At 52.3% G+C, this 21,051-nt stretch overlaps 1 protein-coding gene across 1 annotated transcript; it reads right to left on the reverse strand.

Moving 5' to 3' along the window:
* Positions 1-19,144: 19,144 nt before the first annotated feature.
* On the reverse strand, positions 19,145-20,657 carry LOC123116952 (BTB/POZ and MATH domain-containing protein 1-like). The gene has a single exon (XM_044537816.1). It carries the CDS (start codon positions 20,640-20,642, stop codon positions 19,533-19,535), a length of 1,110 nt encoding a protein of 369 aa, XP_044393751.1. The 5' UTR covers positions 20,643-20,657; the 3' UTR covers positions 19,145-19,532.
* Positions 20,658-21,051: the final 394 nt, after the last annotated feature.

The raw sequence follows: 21,051 nt of genomic DNA on the forward strand, positions 1-21,051 counted from the left end.
TAGTCTTTATGGTCATGATGACACTTTATGTAAGGCGTTACCAGTAACGCCAGACCTTAATGTACTTTAACCCTCCGCTACGTGGGCTGGCTGGGGTCCTGGCGTCCTCTATATAAGCCACCCCCCTCCACTGGTAGAAGGGTTTGCACCCCTGTAACTCTCACACATATAATCCAGTCGACCGCCTCCGGGCTTCGAGACGTAGGGCTGTTACTTCTTCCGAGAAGGGCCTGAACTTGTAAAACACTTGTGTGCACAACTACTCCATAGCTAGGATCTTGCCTCTCCTTAGTACCCCCCTACACTACTGTCAGACATAGAACCATGACAGTTGGCGCCCACCGTGGGGCAGGTGTCTTAGCGACCTATTGGAGAAGTTGCAATTTTTCTGATTCCCATCATCATGGTTTCAGGTGGAGTTCTGGTTGAGGGCCGCGAGATCCGTCTCGGCGTGCTCACATTCGTCGCCGACGACTCTGCCTGGCTGCAGGAGGCTCCGCTCGACGTGGATGTGCTCCCAGTCCGCGGAGCTACGCACTTTCGAGCATGCGTCCGTGGCGTCCTTCTGCGGCAACCGTCGACTCAATATCGGCCGGTTTTCATGTCATCCTCCCTCCCAGCTTCCCGCCGGTGTTAGTGCTCCGGTCGGTCGAGGCTTCAGCGGTGGGTGAGGCACGCAGTGGCTCGCCAGTCGACCACTGCCCAAGTCGCGTCAATCGAGCCCGACAAATCTCTCTACGGCTTGTTCGACCTGTCGACTGGCTCCGCAGAGACTGCATCCGAGTGCGACAGCAGTGATCCGGTGGTCAGTGGGCCGCACGGTCCTCCCGGCTTTCCTGGCCTCGAGGGAGGCAACGGCGGAGGCGATCCATCGCACGACCATGAGGAGTACCGCCCCGAGCCCCTCAACTCGCAGCAGAGGGAAGAGCTTCGCCGCCGGAACATGGATGCGCTTCATACTCCGATCGTTGGAGAAACCCCTGAGGCTCGCGCCTTAGAGGACGCGCACTTGGCCAACCTGGCTGAGCGCACTCGACTGGAGAACCTTCAGCGGGCACTCGACGAGCGCGCGCGGCAACGAATTCCAGACTCCAGTCGACGCCAACTCTTTAAACCTCCGACTCATGTATACCGCACTCCGATCCAGAATTTGGCAGCTGCAACCCGTATAGCAGAGTCGATTCAGCCTTCCCAGTCAGAGGCTGGTAGAGGCTTGATGCAGATCAGGGATTTGCTCTGGGCAGCAGGAGATCAGAATTCGGCTGTGTCGCAGTCGCGGAATAGGATTCATAGCAGATCTGTGGCGGCGAATACGTTCCAGTCGGCTCATAGCCCCAGATCGCCCCCGAGGCGTGAAGGGCATGGCGACCGGCACGATCAGTACAGGAACTGTGAGCAGTATGATCACCGATTCGATCGCAATGATCGACGTCGAGTGCCCACTCCTCCCCGAGGGGTGGATCATATATGCCTCGACAGCAGGATGACAGACACCAGCACAGTGGCGGGCGAAGGATTCCAGTTGACCCCAGGGAGCCAGGCTTTGATACGAGATCCATCATTGTTCAAGGTCTGGTCGACCGGAACAGAGCCCACAGAGAAGGTAATGACAGAGATGTACCCGCCAGCAGCCGAGTGCATGTCTCCGGACCAGAGTGTTTCAGCAGAGCCATCAGAGCCGCGGTGATTCCTCCCAACTTAAGGTTGGCGACTAGAGTCAGCAAGTTCAACGTTGAGTCCAAGCCTGATACTTGGCTTGAGGACTACCGAGTGGCTGTTCAGATCGGCGGCGGAAATGACGAGGTGGCCATGAAGCATCTGCCTCTCATGTTGGAAGGGTCAGCCAGGGCATGGCTGAATCAGTTGACACCCAGCAGCATCTACACGTGGGAGGACCTCTCCCGAGTGTTTGTCAGGACGTTCGAAGGAACGTGCAAGCGACCGGCTGGACTGACAGAGCTGGAATCTTGTGTACAGAAGTGGAATGAGACTCTGAGGGATTACATCCAGAGATGGATCACACTGCATCACACAGTAGAGAATGTATCTGATCACCAGGCAGTTTGCGCCTTCAAGGAGGGCGTAAAATACAGAGAGCTAAGCCTGAAATTCGGTCGAACCGGAGACATGTCTCTGAGTCGAATGATGGAAATAGCCACCAAATATGCCAATGGTGAGGAAGAGGATCGGCTCCGGAGCGGCAAGCACAAGTTAGTCGCCCATGACACCGGAGGCGGAAATTCCAGTCGGAAGCAAAAGCGTAAAGCCGAGCCAGCCGCCCCTGGAGAAGCCTTGGCCCTGAATCAAGGAAAGTTCAAAGGGAAACCCAAGGGGCCTTGGAACCCCAAGAAAGTAAAAGATAAAGAAGGAAACGACGTGATGGATTTGCCATGTCACATCCACACCAAGAAAGATGAACAGGGTAACTTCATTTACCCTAAGCATACCACTCGACAGTGTCGACTCCTGATACAGCAACTCCAGGGGAAGCAGTCCAAGGACAAAGAAAAAGAGTCGGACAAGGTTGAGGACAAGGAGGACAGTGACGAGGAATATCCGCAGGTCAATTCCACCCTGATGATTTTTGCTGACGTTGAAAGAAAAAACCACTGAAGGTTATAAACCGAGAGGTGAATATGGCTGCTCCGTCAACACCAAATTACCTGAAATGGTCTCAGACTGCCATTACGTTCGACCAATCTGATCACCCCATGCACATAGCCACCCCTAGGAGGCAAGCGTTGGTGGTCGACCCAGTCGTCGAGGGCACTCGACTGACCAAAGTGTTGATGGATGGCGGCAGCAGTTTGAATATACTAGCCACCCCTGGGAGGCAAGCGTTGGTGGTCGACCCAGTCGTCGAGGGCACTCAACTGGCCAAAGTGTTGATGGATGGCAGCAGCAGTTTGAATATACTGTATGCTGAGACGCTAAAAGGGATGGGCATTTCGATGTCCAGACTGAGCACAAGCAACATGAGTTTCTATGGAGTCATCCCTGGCAAGAAGACCGCATCACTCAGCCAGATTGCTCTTGACGTGGTTTTTGGTGATTCAAAGAATTTCCGTAAAGAGAAACTGACATTTGAGGTTGTGGATTTCCAGAGTGCCTATCATGCAATTTTGGGCAGGCTAGCTTATGCACGTTTTATGGCTCGACCATGTTACGTGTACCTCAAACTAAAGATGCCTGGCCCCAAAGGCGTGATCACTGTCACTGGTAACCGCAAGAAGGCAGAAGAGTGCTTCCAGAAAGGCTCAAAGATCGCCGATGCCCAGATGGTGGCAGAAGAGTGGCAGGAACACCAGAGGAATGCAGACCCGAGTGATTTGTTGCGAGCCAAAAAGCCTGCTACGGAATCAGCGTTCCAGTCGTCCGGTGAGACAAAACCCGTTCACATCCACCCGACCGACCCTAACGCCGCTCCGACTCATATCTCCACAACACTCGACCCCAAATAGGAAGAAGCGCTCATCCAGTTCCTCCGTGAGAACTGGGACATCTTTGCATGGAAACCTTCTGACATGCCGGGTGTACCCAGGGGACTGGCTGAGCATCGTCTACGAGTCGATTCGAAGGCAAAACCTGTGAAGGAACATCTGCAACGGTCCGCCGTCCAGAAAAAGAAAGGCTATTGGCGAGGAAGTGGCTCGGCTCCTAGCAGTAGAGTTTATCCGAGAGATTTACCACTCCGAGTGGCTCGCCAATGTCGTCATGGTCCCAAAAAGGACAATTCGCTTCGCATGTGCATCGATTTTAAGCATATCAATCGGGCCTGCCCGAAAGATCATTTTCCTCTTCCCCGCATCGACCAAATAGTCGACTCGACTGCGGGATGTGAGCGACTGTCTTTCTTGGACGCTTATTCCGGGTACCATCAGATCCATCTGTATGGACCCGATGAGATCAAAACAGCTTTCATCAACCCATTCGGGTGCTTCTGTTATGTCACCATGCCATTCGGCCTCAAGAATGTCGGAGCCACGTTCATGAGGATGATTCAGAAGTGTTTGCTCACTCAAATCAGTCGGAATGTGGAAGCGTACATGGATGACATTGTGGTCAAGTCACGGAAAGGTTCCGACCTACTGACTGACCTCGCTGAAACATTTGCCAACCTCAGGAGGTACGATATCAAGCTTAACACATCCAAGTGCACATTCGGAGTTCCTGATGGAAAGTTACTTGGTTTTCTCGTTTCCGAACGAGGAATCGATGCAAAACCAGAGAAAGTAGGCACAATACTCCGAATGAAACGACCTGTGCGTGTGCACTATGTTCAGAAGCTTACTGGTTGCTTGGCCGCTTTAAGTCGATTCATCTCTCGTCTCGGTGAGAAGGCATTGCCTCTTTACCGACTGATGAAGAAGTCAGACAAGTTCGAGTGGACTCCTGAAGCTGACGCAGCGTTCGCAGAGTTAAAAACCCTGCTTTCCACCCAGCCGGTGCTTGCTGCCCCGATCAGCAAAGAGCCTTTGCTACTTTACATTGCAGCCACAGGACAAGTCGTCAGTACTTTACTTACGGTCGAGCGGGAAGAAGAAGGGAAAGCATTCAAAGTTCAGCGCCCAGTATATTACATTTACGAAGTCCTGACCCCATCCAAGCAACGATACCCTCATTATCAGAAGCTTGTATATGGGATTTATATGACCACGAAAAAAGTTGCTCACTACTTCTCTGACCACATCATCACAGTCGTCACCGACGCCCCCCTATCAGAGATTCTGCACAACAGAGACGCAACTGGTCGAGTGGAAAAATGGGCGATTGAACTTCTTCCCCTAGATATCAGATTTGAGGCAAAGAAAGCTATCAAGTCCCAAGCAATAGCAGATTTCCTCGCCGAGTGGACTGAACAGCAGTTACCGACTCAAGTTCACTCGGAGCACTGGACTATGTTCTTTGATGGCTCCAAAATGCTGAATGGTTCCGGTGCTGGAGTGGTCTTGGTATCCCCCCGAGGAGATAAGCTCAGATATGTACTCCAGATTCACTTTGATTCCTCCAACAATGAAGCAGAATACGAAGCACTCTTGTACGGGTTGCGTATGGCCATTTCACTCGGCGTCCGTCGCCTCATGGTCTACGGTGACTCGAACTTGGTGGTCAACCAAGTGATGAAGGAGTGGGACGTCAGAAGCCCAGCCATGACTGGTTACGGCAATGCAGTCAGAAAGCTGGAGAAGAAATTTGAGGGATTAGAGCTCCATCACGTCCCCCGACTGAAAAATCAAGCAGTCGATGACTTGGCAAAGATAGGTTCCAAGAGAGAAGCCATTTTGAGTGGCGTGTTTTTGGAGAATGTTCACACACCGTCGGTTCAAGAAGCTCCTTTCACTGAGGAAGCCCCGCAGCCAAAAAGCGCCACAGATCCGACTGAAGTCGAGGTCCCAGCTGTGGTCGACTTAATCATGGAAGTTCTGGTCATCACTCCCGACTGGACAGTGCCCTATATCGCCTATATTCTGAGGAAAGAGCTCCTCGAGAATGAAGAAGAGGCCCGAGAGATCGTCTGCCGATCCAAAGCCTTTACCGTCATGAGGGGACAGTTGTACAGAGAAAGTGCGACTAGGGTCAGCCAGAAATGCATAACACCGGAAGAAGGTCGAATGATTCTCAACGACATCCACTCGGGGACCTGTGGCCATCATGCGTCCTCTCGGACCATCGTGGCTAAAGCATACCGAGCAGGTTTCTACTGGCCCAGAGCAAATGAGATGGCGAAAGAGATAGTCGACAAGTGTGAAGGATGTCAATTCTACTCCAATATGTCGCACAAACCCGCCTCAGCCTTGAAGACATTCCACTCGTCTGGCCTTTCGCTGTATGGGGGTTGGATATGGTGGGACCACTGAGAATAGGCAGAAGCGGCTACACCCATGTATTGGTAGCAGTCGACAAGTTCACCAAGTGGATTGAGGCTAAACCCATCAAGAATCTGGATGCCGGCACCGCCGTCAGCTTCATCAGGGAGTTGATATTCAGATATGGAGTTCCACACAGCATCATCACAGACAATGGATCAAACTTCGACTCCGAGGAATTCGGAGCCTTCTGCGCATCTCAGGGTACACTCAGTCGAATGGACAAGCAGAACGAGCAAATGGCTTAATTCTCAAAGGGTTGAAACCCCGACTGATGCGCGACCTCAAGCACGCAGCTGGTGCATGGGTCGATGAACTTTCGTCGGTGCTTTGGGGATTAAGGACGACGCCAAACCGGTCGACTGGGAGGACTCAGTTCTTCTTGGTCTATGGAGCTGAAGCAGTCTTGCCGAGTGACCTGCTTCACAACGCACCCTGAGTCGAACTCTACATCGAAGCTGAAGCAGAGCAAGCCCGACAGGACGCGGTCGACTTTCTAGAAGAAGAAAGAGAGATGGCCTTGATCCGATCGACCATTTACCAGCAGGACTTGCGTCTCTTCCATGCCAGAAACGTGAAGAGTCGAGCTTTCCAGGAGGGAGATTTAGTTCTCCGAGTGGATCAGCAGAAACCACACAAGCTTGCTCCTACTTGGGAAGGTCCCTTCATCGTCACCAAGGATCTCCACAATGGAGCATACCGCCTTTGCAATGTCGAGCACCAGATTGACGAGCCCCGAGCATGGAACGCGGAGCTGCTCCGCCCCTTTTATACTTAAGTTTTTCACTCGGATGAGTTGTAATAAAAGTACTTCTGTAGTGTATTCATCAAAGACAAGAGTTCCATAATTTTCTCAGTGATTGTTATTGCAAATGTTCTCATAAATCTGTCCCCCAGTGGGTGGCTTAGCTGCGAACCCGTTTCGCCTAAGTTTGTAAAAAAATCCTACCGAGTGGTAAGCCAGCCTTCCACTCGGAGGCTTAGCTGTGAATCCGTTTCACCTAAGTTAAACAAAATCCTACCGAGTGGTAAGCCAGCCTTCCACTCGGAGGCTTAGCTGCAGTCCAAGTACTTGCCTAAGTTAAACAAAATCCTACCGAGTGGTAAGCCAGCCTTCCACTCGGGGGCTTAGCTGCAGCCCAGTGCTCGCCTAAGTTTTTGAAAATCCTACCGAGTGGTAAGCCAGCCTTCCACTCGGGGGCTTAGCTGCAGCCCAGTGCTCGCCTAAATTTTTGAAAATCCTACCGAGTGGTAAGCCAGCCTTCCACTCGGGGGCTTAGCTGCAGCCCAGTGTTCGCCTAAGTATAAAATACAACGTGCGCTCCGCAAGGAGGATGAAGCGCAGGTCGACTGCTACCTTCCCCTCCAAAACTATGCCACGAAAATCCTACCGAGTGGAGAGCAAACCTCCCACTCGGGGGCTTAGCTGCAGCCCAGTGCTCGCCTAAGTTTCTAAAATCCTACCGAGTGGAGAGCAAACCTCCTACTCGGGGGCTTAGCTGCAGCCTAGTGCTCGCCGAAGTTTCTAAAATCCTACCGAGTGGAGAGAAAACCTCCCACTCGGAGGCTTAGCTGCAGCCCAGTGCTCGCCTAAGTTTCTAAAATCCTACCGAGTGGAGAGCAAACCTCCCACTCGGGGGCTTAGCTGCAGCCCAGTGCTCGCCTAAGTTTCTAAAATCCTACCGAGTGGAGAGCAAACCTCCCACTCGGGGGCTTAGCTGCAGCCCAGTGCTCGCCTAAGTTTCTAAAATTCTACCGAGTGGAGAGCAAACCTCCCACTCAGGAGCTTAGCTGCAGCCCAGTGCTCGCCTAAGTTTCTAAATCCGGTCGAGTGGAGAACAAGTTTCCCACTCGGAGGCTTGGTTACAGCCCAGCACTCGCCCAAACATGACGAGCACAAGTCGATTGCAATTTGTGCTTCACTCCTACCTGCAAAAGAGCATTACAGATACTAGTATATATTCCAACCCAAAGAAGATGGTTGTTCAAAAGAAGAAAACATGTTTCAATGGCAAATCAAGTTCGGATAACGTCCTATGGACCCAGAAGTGCTCAGGCATCAAGCCTGTTAAAGTTTATCGGTTACAAAAATCACTCGGCATTCCGAGGCAATTCAATTCAGCGAGCACAGAAGTTTTTTACCCCTCCTGCGGAGGGCTGGAAGGCGCAACAAACTCGTCCAGGTCGATCCCATCCGCGATCCGAGTGGCAGCAGCGATGAAGGTCTCCATGAAAGAACGGAAGTCATGATTCCTAGTGTTGGCCACCTTGAGAGACACCAGCTTGTCTTCTCTCGCTTCCTTGCAGTGAACGCGGACTAAGGACAGAGCGACGTCAGCACCGCACCTGGCAGAAGACTTCTTCCATTCTTGCACTCGACTTGGAACGTCGTTCAGTCGAGTCATCAGTGATTCAAGGTCGTTCTGAAGCGTTTCTTCTGGCCAGAGCGATGTGTCGATGTGCGATGTTGCGGCCTTCAGTCTTGCAAGGTAATCGACCACTGCAGCAACACGAGACTCGAGGCGGAGCACGTTCATAGCGGTTTCATCTTTCACCGGAGAGTTGATGGGATCCAAGCTAGTCTCCACTCGACTAGTCTCCTCTTGAAAGTTTTGGCAGAATTCTGTGGACACGGTTCAAGGATAAGTTAATATCCCTACAGCAAGTCAGTAATTACCAATAGGATGTAAGGGGTTACCTTCGAGCATGAGGAATAGCTTCTCGGCGAGTCCTCATAGATAAACCTCCAAGTCATTCTTCTTTCCCGCCAGTTCGCCAGCTTTGTCGCTCAGGACCATAATGGCATTCTTCAGTCGAGTGACTTCCTGGTTGGCCACGTCGAGAGCAGCTTTCAGATTAGTGTTTTCCTCTTCAAGTTTGCTGACAGAAGCCAACTTCTCTTCCGCAAGTTTTGTCTTGTCCGAAGCCGCTTTCTGCGCCTCGACGAGGTCAAGGTCCTTCTTCTTCAGAGCATCCTTCAGTTTTTCTGTAAAAATCACAATAAGATCAGACTCGGAGACAGGCAAGACGCAAGGACAGTCGTCAAGATTCTCACCAAACATACCTTTTGCCTCCTCCTTCGACTTCGTGAAGTTCTCTTGGACAAGCTTCAGGTCAAGTTCAAGCTGGATATGCTTGTTCTCCAACTCGGCATAACGAGAAACAAGGTCACAAGATTTCTGCGTAAGTTCAGTCGACAGACATCAAAGACAGATCACTTCCGTGTGACTAAAAGAAAAGTCGTAGTATTTCTAAGACTACAACTGAATCTAAACATTCAACTGTAGTCTCGGGGACTACACCCAGTGGGTGCACTCAGCGTGCCCCCACTAGTTCTATCAGCTAGACTCAGAGTCGATCAGTTGACCGAAGCAGTTAACTGTCAGCAGTTAGAAAAAAAGGAAGAATTATTCAGACCATAGCCGACTGCCAGCAATCGACCACGGTCTCGGGGACTACACCCAGTGGGTGCACTCAGCGTGCCCCCACCGGTTCCATGATTCCATTCGACCAGCTCGAGTGAAACAAGTAAAAGTGAGAAATGTCAAGACAGAAAGACTACAGTCGACTGCCAGCAGTCCACCGTAGTCCCGGGGACTACACCCAGTGGGTGCACTCAGCGTGCCCCCACTAATCCCGACATTCCAATTGACACACCCAGTGGGTGCATGACAAACATCAAGATTTCCAGTTGGTGTTTAACTAACCTGGACATTAATCTAGAGAGCTGAACTCGCTTCATAAGCTGCTTGGCTGGCGGTTCGGATCGCCTTCACCTACTCCATCATAATCCCGGCTTGGCGTATGGCTTCCTTGGCAGCGCTTGCTTGGTCCTCCGGGACGTGGTAGGTGGAGAAGAGAGAAGGTGGGTCAGCACTCGACGACGAAGGGCGGGCAACCGTCAACGGCTCTGCAAAGGACACGGTAGCCCGAGCAATGTTGCTCCCCTCTGGAACCAGTGGTTCAGGTGCTGACACGACCTGAGCAGCCTTGCCAACAGTCACCTTCCTGCTCCTCCTCGGCCTGAGGGGTGCTTCATCGTCATCATCAGGAAGATCGATGACAACGCTAGGTGGAGCTGCAGAAGAAGTTCAAAGTCAAAAATAAAGATTCAATCGACCAAAAGCGAAACCGCGCAGATCATACCAGGATGAGAAGTAGCAGCAGCATCCATTTCTTGATCCTCATGCCTGGCTGAAGTTTCAGAAGTAGCGGCACTGCGATTTCAAAAATCAGTCGGTCAGCGATTGAGTCGACCAAGAATATATCCATGTTAAAAAGAAAAACATGAGTTAAGCTGTTACCCAGAAACAGTCAGAATCTCCATCCTCATCTTCGGTAGGGCCTTCGCCGGTTTTGTCGGGGCCGCTCGTGGTTGCTTCGACGCCTTCTCAGTCGGCACCGGTGAAGTCGTCCGAGGGCATTTCATCGATTGACCAGCAGACACGACTCCCTTGCCGCGATCGACCATAGGGTCATGGGCGAGCTTGGATCTTCTTTCAGAACGGGGAGGCACAACTTCCTCCTCCTCTTCCTCCTCCTCTTCCTCCTCATCGGAGCCTGCATCTTCGTCACCCTCATCACCATCTGATTCCCACTGCTCTTGACTTTCACCTCCACTTCCTTCCTCCTCCTCGGCCTGCGCCTACGCCCCGTTGGGCATCGAATACAACTCAGTGGTCTCCTGAAAGGCAACAAGCAAGACAAAAATCAATCGACTGGTCCGCGACGAAACAAAACGGACGGAACGAGAGTACAATCGGAGAAAAGGGATCATACCTTGTCTGCCTCATAAGATTGATCGAGTGGCGGGATCCTCCTGGCTCCACGAGGGTTGTCCTTGTTCCCTGTGATGGCGGCCATCCACCTCTCCAGTGTGGCATCGTCGACCTCCTCTGGGTGGACCCGAGTGTTGTCTTCAGTACCAGAATACAACCACATCGGGTGGCCCTGATACTGGAGTGGTTGGATGCGCCGCCGAAAGAAAACCTCCAGAAGATCCATGCCAATCACACCGTCACGAATCAACTGGACTACCCGCTCCATCAGCATTTTTACTTGAGCCTTCTCCTCCGGAACTACTTTCAGAGATGATGGCATGTCACTCGACTCATAGAGAAGGGAGGGAGTCGAGTCGACTGCCCTGGCGTCGGCTGGTCTTGGCAGTAGAACCAGGTCGACTGCCACCCTCTGACTGACTCGGGAAGGGACATAGCCGGGAAAGCACTTTTACTCCTCATCTGGACGCCAAGACCCCCGCACATCTAGATTACCTGAGTTCTCTCGTCATTGGGGCTGGCTTTTTTCACCTTCTAAGAACGACAGGTGAATATGTGTTTGAAAAGGCCCCAATGCGGCCGACAACCCAAGAAGTTTTCACACAAAGATACAAAAGCGACGAGATAGGCAATGGAATTGGGTGTAAAGTGGTGAAGCTGAGCCCCGAAGAAATTCAGAAACCCTCGAAAGAAAGGATGCGATGGCAGAGAGAACCCTCGATCTACATGAGTCGCCAAGAAGACACACTCACCCTCCTGAGGCTGCGGCTGCCACTCCGTCCCCGGGAGCCGCCCCGTGCGCAATCAGGCCTTCGTTGGCCAGGTCATCGAGATCTTTTTGGGTGATGGTCGAGCGGATCCAATCACCCCGGATCCAACCTTGCGGCAAACGGGACCGCGACGAGGATCCGCCTCGACTGGTCGCTCTCCCCTTCACCTTCGCCGTCGCCTTCTTCGCCCGCTCCAAAGCCGCCGTCCTCTCCTTCACCATTGTCGCCGGCGAGGATGGAACGGAGCAGCGGTGCTGAGCAGTGGACGAATGCGGCGGAGGAATCTGGAGACGAGGGAGGGGAAAATGAGGGAGCACTGTTCAAAAGCCTCCACCCGGTCCCTTATATGGAGTCGCTTCCGAGTGGCTGACGGGTAGGCCCAGACAATCCTGTCAAATCCCGAAATAGTCGCACATGCGATACGTGGCAAAAAAAGGCGGCGCGGGAATCGAGGCGTCTCTGCCTTATTCCATCCGAGTACCGCGGTCTTCTCCGCTTCACGCGCTTCCCAAAATTCGGATCCCCCTAAATCCGCTAACCGCAGGGCAACTTGTCAGACGGAAGATCTCCTGCGATCCGTCGCTCGGAAATCTCCAAGTTCATAAAGTTCACTCGACAGATATGAAGAATGGATCAAGGCGACTGAAAAAAAAAAGTTGACATCCTCACTTGAAAGTCATTGATCCAGAGCAAAACACCTTTACAACACCAGGAAACAGGTCGGAAAATTTGCCAACTCCTTCCTCACTCAAACCTCGATCCATTCGGGGGCTAATGATGAAGTCATGTACCTGGGGTAGGGTCACGGACCTGTCCATGGTACCCTCCCCAAGGACATCTTTTAAGAAGAAGGCGTCTTCCAGTCGACCAAGAGGAACTCCACTCGACGGACTAGAAGACACTCGACGAACATGAAGACACTCGACCGTGAAGACTCACTCGACCACCAGGAGTTCAAGATCTACTCTGAATCCAAACGGTCTATAATTAAGTAGTCTTTATAGTCATAATGGCACTTTATGTAAGGCGTTACCAGTAACGCCAGACCTTAATGTACTTTAACCCTCCGCTACGTGGGCTGGCTGGGGTCCTGGCGTCCTCTATATAAGCCACCCCCCTCCACTGGTAGAAGGGTTCGCACCCCTGTAACTCTCACACATATAATCCAGTCGACCGCCTCCGGGCTCCGAGACGTAGGGCTGTTACTTCTTCCGAGAAGGGCCTGAACTCGTAAAACACTTGTGTGCACAACTACTCCATAGCTAGGATATTGCCTCTCCTTAGTACCCCCCTACACTACTGTCAGACTTAGAACCACGACAGAACCTGGATGCTCATATTGGCTCCAAGATATTCTACGAAGATCTTTATCGGTCAAACCGCTCAACAACATACATTGTTCCCTTTGTCATTGGTATGTTACTTGCCCGAGATTCGAACATCGTTATCATCATACCTAGTTCAATCTCGTTACCGGCAAGTCTCTTTAATCGTTTTGTAATGCTTTATCCCGCAACTAACTCATTAGTCACATTGCTTGCAAGACTTATAGTGATGAGTATTACCGTGAGGGCCCAGAGATACATGTCCAATACACGGAATGACAAATCCTATTCTCGATTTATGCCAACCCAACAAACATCTTCAGAGACACCTGTAGAGCATCTTTATAATCACCCAGTTACGTTGTGACGTTTGATAGCACACAAGGTGTTCCTCCAATATTCGAGAGTTGCATAATCTCATAGTCAGAGAAACATGTATAAGTCATGAAGAAAGCAATAGCAATAAAACTTATCGATCATTATGCTAAGCTAACGGATGGGTCTTGTCTATCACATCATTCTCTAATGATGTGATCTCGTTCATCAAATGAGAACACATGTCTATGGTCAAGTAGAGGCATACTAGGGACACTTTGTTTTGTCTATGTATTCATACATATATTAAGTTTCTGGTTAATACAATTCTAGTATGAATAATAAACATTTATCATGATATAAGGAAATATAAATAACAACTTTATTATTGCCTCTAGGGCATATTTCCTTCATGAAGCCAGGAGAATGAATTCCAGAAGTTGGTCCATCGTGTTCATCCTAGCCGCCGCACGGATCCAAGCATCATTTTGGAGCTCCACATGCACCGATATGTTCTTCCGAGGAGTGATGGCAAAGAGACCAGGGCATTGCAGCCGATGTGCCCCCATACCAGTCTAGTTGTCGTGCCAAAACGATGCCTTGTGCCTGTCTCCAATGGTAATGGTCGTGGAGGCCCTGAAGAGGGCCAAGTCTGAAGCATAACAAGGGAGTTGAGATCCGGCCCATGGTCGCTCCGAGTTGTTCCATTGTAGCCAGAGCCACCATAGTCTAAGCGCCCTCCCAAAGCGTTCTAGGTCGGCGATACCCAGTCCCCCCAGCTCCTTGGGCCGGCAGACCGTCTTCCAGTTCACTAGCAAGTGCTCGACACTAGCAGTCTCGCTATCATCTCCCAACCAGACGAAACTGCGCGTGATCTTGTTCATCTTGGCAATGCCCAATTTCGGCAGTGGGGTGACCGTCATGTGGAATGTGGCGATTGAGGTGAGGGATGACTTAGCAAGAGTCACCCTACCCACTCGGGCAAAAGTGGGTCCATGCCAACCGTTGAGGAGGACGTGAGATGTTGAGGAGCTGAGGGACATGCAAATTCAGTCGCGCCAACGTTGACCGAAAACCAGATGGTCCATAGCCTCGAGCAGGAATATATCCCTCTCGACTTGCTATTTTTCCTCTACAGTATTAAAAACTCTGTTGTTGTGTTTTTCAAAAATATAAAATGGTTCATGCCGGCTTTTGTCCGTCATAGTTCCCTCAAGAAGAAAAAACATACTATTTAATTTGGCACAATTCCTCAAAACCAAAATTGGCACAAGAAATGAATCATCCGCAAAGTTGATGCTCAAGCTCCAAATTTACAGTTTTTTTTAGACGAGCTCAAAATTTACAGTCGAAGGAAGCAAGTTATGCCAGGTAGTCAGAACTCAGGACCCGGTGAGATACTTGTCCTGAGCATAGGTAGCATTTAGAGACGAACATTAAGGCACAAAATTGCCCTGATATAAGAACCACATGCCATAGGAGGAACACAAAATTGCCACGAAACTTCATCATCTCGATTACTATACAAGGCATGCTACTATTAAGTGATGTCGTTCACCCGTTATAAGACGCATCCATGGTCAACGTCCTAATATAAAGTAAGTTCATACTTACCAAAGATTCCAGTTACCAATGAGTAAAGTGACAGGAAGACACAGTCCCAGAACTAAGAAAAATCTAGCTGCATGAAGCAAAGGGAAAATAAATTCTATTACCAGAAGGTTCAATACGTAATGAGCCAATGAATATTCAAACTACAAAGCAATGTGGTAACTACTAGGAATTAATATGACACACTCATCTAAATCAGACAAGTTTGTGGAAATCTTTACTCGACATGAGGTGCCCATTTAGCATGTGTCTATTACAATCACAAGGTTATCTAAAATGAACTTTTGCACTAGTACTTACATCTTGGCATGTAAACAGTTGAAGCTACCAGGAGCCCCCGCGTCGTACAAGGCAGCTCGGCGGCTAGCTCCGGGGCTGCGGTGTGGCCGTCTGGTGGCACGCCGGTGGCGGCGGTGGCGTGGAGAGGATGTCGTGGAGGACTTGGCTGGGCATGTTAGAAGGGAGAGAGGGATTTGGTGGAATAGTTGTTGTATTGCTTGAGCCTTAGGGCATATATGTAGGAGTACATGGTCATCTTAAAGTACAAGTCAAGGCAGGAACAAATCCTACGCTATCTTATGTTTCCTAAATAAACATTATACTCAACATCCCCCGCAGTCACAACGGTAGCAACGCAGACGATGAGACTAGAGAAGAATCCGAAGGCAAGCCGACGAACACCCCCCACAGTCGTAATGGTCGATGCATCACGAAAGTCGTGGCTGGAGTGAAAACCGACGAGGTTGCTCAAGCAAGGCGGTAGCCCTTTGTGCCGTTTGTCGATATAGCCAAGAGCGTGGGTAGTGGAGCCGTGGTCGAGGTAGCCGGAATGCCGTGGTCGATGTCGAGTCGGAGTGGCCGGTGTCGAGGAAGTCACCGTGAAGCCGCGGGCGCAAGAGGGCGCCGAGTTAGTCATGGGCGCAGTGTTGACGAGGTAGTGGTGCGCCGGAAGGATGATGGTGTTGACGACGCGTCGCGGCGGGTTTGCCAAGCCCGGGGACACATCATGGACGAAGGCACGCACCGGTGTTGCCAGCACCGGGCATGCGTAGACGGACGAAGACAAAGTTGACGAAGCACCGACTAGGCTTGCCAGGCCCGGGGACACGTCGTGGATGAAGGCACGCATCGGTGTTGCCAGCACCGGGCATGCGTAGACGAGGGACCTGCACGAGTTGTACGCCATGTCGGAGAAGTCAGAGGGGCCAGCAGAGAAGAACTCGACGACGATTGCGGTGTCCATCGGTGCGGGGCCGATGTCACCAACGGTGGTCGGAGTAGACGAAGTGGTCGGGGTAGATGACGGCAACGCTGGCGACAGGCTGGTGCTTGGACGAAGACAAAGAGGGTGGACGAGCGGCGACGGCGGCTACGGAGGTAGCGGCGGCGGCCAAAGAAGAGCGGCGGCGGCTAGGTTAAAAGTGCGGCGGCGGTGCTCGAAGTAAGCGACGAACCCTGACAGCGTGACGAAGACCGGCGTGGATGGTGGCGTTCCCGCGCCAAGGGAGACGGCGTGGCGCATACCACGGGAGGTCGACGCGCGGTGACGGCGGAGTGAATCATGGGCCGCGGCGCTACAGCCCGAAGGGGAGACGCAGCGGCGGCAGGAGGGTCGGGGCGACGGCGGGAAGACCTCGGGGCGGCGGCAGGGACCGCGGGCCGCGATGCTGCGTACCGAAGGGGCGACGCAATGGCGGTTCGCGAGTCGGTGCAACCGCGGGGACGGCCTCGGGGCGGTGGCGGGGACCGCGTATCGCGACACTACGGCCCAAAGGAGCGACGCAGTGGCGACGCACGAGTCGATGTAGCCGCGAGGAGAACCACGGGGCGGCGGCGCTGCGGCCCGACGGGGCGACGCAGCGGCAGCCCGATTCTTGATCGGTGGAGAAGCGCGCTGAACTCGGGGGCGATCTTCACAGAACCTGCGGAGGCGCGCGTAACCGACGGGCCAGGCCGATCGCGCGTGAGGTCGGGGACGCCGTTCTATGGAGGCGTGGTGGCGGCGGAGTTTGAGATGAAGCCGACAACGGCAAACGGTGTGAGACGTTGTGTGGACGAACTTGTCAGCACCGGCACCCGGGCTGCCAAAGCAACACCGGCGCCCGGGCAGCGAGGCCCGAGCGACCAACGGAGCAGCGGCCCCCCGAGTTGAGGCAACTGACGAGCCTGACGCAGCCGTCCCGACGCAGCCGAAGACGAGGCCGGCGAGGTAGACCGCCGGGCCGCCGTACAGACGCAGCGGAGGCGGGTGACGTGGATCGATAGGCAGGCCGGCGAACCCGAGTGACGGCTATGATTGGTCGTCGCATGGCGCGAGGCCGCTGGGTCGGGGCGATCCAGGTGCCCCGGTCGGAGCAGGGCGGTGACGGCCGGCGCAGGGCGATGGGTGGACCGACGCTTGGACAGCGGCTGGCCCTGACGGGCCGCCTCGGCGCGCGTGGCTGCCGGGTCAGAGGAGAGGTCGGCTGGTCGCGCCGGGATCGGAGTAGAGGCGCTTGGGGTCGACGGCTGCGGTGGGCGATGCAGACCGATCAAGAATAGATCGGAAAACCAAAAAGAAATCGTGCGATCAAGATGACCGGCGGGAGAGAGAAAACCCTGGAGCAAGGCTCGGGGAAAAGACTCTCTAGGGCAGCCGGTCAACACGACCGGCGGACGAACCCTAGGTACGAGCGGCGCGGACCCCGGCGGCGGTCATGGAGGCCGACCGCCCCGGGGGCGGCGCGCAGGTGCGGAAGTGGCGGCGGCTAGGGTTTAGGATCGACTTGCGATAGATACCAAGTTAGATGGGAGAGAAGGATTTGGTGGAATAGTTGTTGTATTGGTTGAACCTCATGGGCATATATATATAGGAGTATATGGTCATCTTTGAATACAAGTCGAGGAAGGAACAAATCATACGCTATCTTATGTTTCCTAAATAAGCATTATACTCAACAGGGCAGATCGGGCCGGGTGCATGCGGCGGCGGCCTCCGGTCATGGCCTGGCCGGGGTGGTCGCCTCGCTGCGCGACGGCGGATGCCGGGGTGGGCGGCCCTGGACGGTGGTGGCTGGTGAGGCCCAGGTCGTCCTCGGTTACACGACGCAGAGCTACCCATGTCCAAGGCGGAGCTGCTCCGGCGGTCCGGTGGCTTCGTTCCCGAGTCCCGTGCGGTACAGAGACGGTGAAGAGCATGCTTGGGATTCATCCTAGCGGCTCTTCCAGCATGGCGCGGTGGGGTGGCATCCGTCTCCATGCTCCAGTGGTGGCGCCCTTCTGCAATGTCCGGACCGTCAGGGTACACCGCAGTGGCAGTGTGTCTGTGGATAATTGTCGGATTTGGACGGCCTGGTCCGGGGTTTTGAAGGTGGTCTTGAGATGCACAATTGTCGGTTGGAGTCTCGTGCAGCAGATCCAAGTGAACACCTTGTTTTTGGCAGCTAGCCGAAGCCGGTGATGGTGTCATAATGGCGTCGTTTCCTTCTTGAAGGCATCATCGAGGTGAAGCTCCCAACTCCTCTCGCTACCTCCAGGGGAACCCACGATCAGTTGAGCGGATGACGGCGATGCCCTTGTGTCATTCCCTCCTTGGAGGCATCATTCTTGGAGGTGTGCATTGGCATGAGGGACCAGTGGACGGCTCTAGCGATGGAGCGTTCCATGTGACACATTGACGACGTGGAGTCTCAGTGGCGCGGCGCGGTAGGGTCTCGGCGATGGATGTGTGATGATGGATGCGCATAGGGAGGTGGTGTTGTCTGGTGCCATGGTGGGGTCGACGGCATGCCTGGCAAGGTCGATGCATCAATACCTGCTCTGAAAATGGATTGGTGGAAGACGGCGGCAACGGCCTCTGAGAGTGCGTCGGACTGGTGTGTGCCGGACTGGTGTGCCCCAGACCCGAGTTTGAGGCCTCTGGCTTATGTTAGGCTTTGGTGCGATGTATGTTTGGAATTCGGCTCGAACCATCGGCACCCCTTCATTAACTGGATAGGAGTAGCGATAGATGCAGGGCCGGTCCTGAGATTTTAGGGGCCCGGGGCGAAACTATAAACCGGGGCCCTTAAATGTATGGGTGAAAATAATAATGAATTATGTGTATAGATCTATATGTACAAATAATATTATTGATAACACTAAAAGTGATCCAGAAGCAATATTAATATCCAAAATCAATATATGTTGAATTGGTACTTGTGGCTAAACATATTAGAACTAGACCATAATATATACTACTCCCTTGTGCCAAAATATAAGACATTTTTGTAGTTTAAATTGAACTGTAAAAAGGTCTTATATTTTAGATAAAGGTAGAGGTAGTATTTTAACAAGAAAATGAGGGCTCTGAGATTAATACGTTTGAGCTGTAATGTTCGTAACCATCAAAGAACATAGTTACTCACAAAACAACTTCTGGTTACAAATCTGCAACAACAACAACATTATGATATCATAACCTTGTAATAAAATTCTTGAGACCAAACTTCAAACTGCAGCCATTGAAAAAAGTTGAAAACCGGACAAGGCGAATGCTTTTTCACTGGATCACAACCCAGGATTTAAACACGGCATTGTCTATCTGAAGCTGGTAAATAAGCAGTGCCCTGTACTGAACAAGGGATGCATGAACTCAGAGACCAGCGCAATGCTCACAAGTTGCAATGCTTACAAGTTCTCAACTAACAGTTCACTGATTACCACATACATTTCTTGCTTGGCAGATAGCTTGTCGAACCATTAATAGTTCTCCACGAAGGATACGATGACCAAACAAAAAGGAACCACTGTACATCACATCCCAGTATTAGATAGCATGCAGGGTCTTTTAGTAAGTTTCTGGACAGATGTGCAAATGACATGCAGGACTTGTAATTAACCTCATGTTCATGCCTTTGATTTTCTTTTCCCAAGTAAACTAGGAGCAACGTGGGACATGAGGAGATCCTTTATAACACCGGGGCACCTCTTGGTTAAAAACTGGAAACCTTCAGACTCCATGGCCCCATCCAGATTCACTGGCGAGCTGAGGAACACCAAGCATGCCGCCTTAAGCTCGTGGCAGTGGTGCTGCTCCGCCAATGCCAAGATAGTCGCCACGGAGCTCGTATTGATATGATTGCACAGCTTATCTTCACAAATCAGCTTCAGCCTCTCCATATCATACCTGTCTGCTGCAACAAGCAAGTGCTGAGCCATGGCAGATTCCTCCTGATGATCCATATCAGGCAATGCATCCGTGTACATGAAATCAAGCAGAGCCTTGAACACCTCTGCCTCAATGTCATCTATACATATGGGCTCAGTGGTGGTGCCCTCCTTCATGTTCCCAAAGAATTCTGCTCTGAAGACCGGAGACCGTGCCGCGAGCACCAATCGATGCGCCGAGAATGTCTCCCTGCCGACCCGGAATTCAACATCGACGCCCGCCTTGCTCGACAGGAGGTCCCCGAGGTGCCGGTGTATGTCGGACGGTGGCACCACGACGGATGGTGTCTTCCGTGCGTGGAACTCGCCCATGACAGTGACATCGACCTTGACAGCGAAGGAATCGTCCTTGAGAAGCTCTGATTTCTCCAACTCGTCCCTTTTGATGTACTTGTTGAATCCCCAAGTGTTTTCCTCGGAGAAGTTTTTGGTGCCGGTTCCCCAGCAATAGGGCAGCAGCGGATTCCCATCTTGGTCGAGCAAGCTGAAGTTGGCTTGCGCCTTCACGGCCTCAGCCTCGCCGACGATATCATCGAGTGTGACGTAGAGGGATATGTAATCGGTGCTACTGGACTCGGCCCCGTTGGGATAGTAACGAAGATGCCATGTGCGGCCTCCCACCTGGAACGGACAAGAGTCGATCCACTTGCCATTGGGGACCTCCTTGGTGCGCGAGTAGCCGACGATCTTGAGCACGTGGTAGCCGCTCACGGCGCCGGCGACGATGGAGGAAGCGGAACCGGAACCGGAGGGGAGACCATTGCCGCCGGCATGCGACGAGGTCGACATGGTGTATCGGTTGGGCCGGTCGCGGTGGAGACGGTGTCACGGCGAGGGGTTTCTCCTGTTTTATAACTTGGGCGCTGTCTCCGGGGCTACACGGATAACGCAACCGGAGTCCGCTGCGGACACAGGCCGCGGCACTTTCGATGCAGATCCAAGTCCGTGCATGTACGTGCCATCTTCCTTTTTGAGATAGCGATGTACTTACCATCTTCAACAAGGAAACGCGCGCTTATATTTTGTACATAGGCCCTGTTTGGACCCTAGAGTTAGTGTTAGTTTGAGTTGTTTTGGGTTCAAATAGCTCAAAAGGATCCAAACAGGTGGGTTACATTCAGTTAGTTAGCTCTAACCCATGTAGAAAAACTATCCCTGTGGGGAGGTGCTACTTGGGCTAATTTTGCCAGGCCCCACA

This window comes from Triticum aestivum, chromosome 5B (genome assembly GCF_018294505.1).
Source record: "Triticum aestivum cultivar Chinese Spring chromosome 5B, IWGSC CS RefSeq v2.1, whole genome shotgun sequence".
Lineage (NCBI taxonomy): Eukaryota > Viridiplantae > Streptophyta > Magnoliopsida > Poales > Poaceae > Triticum > Triticum aestivum.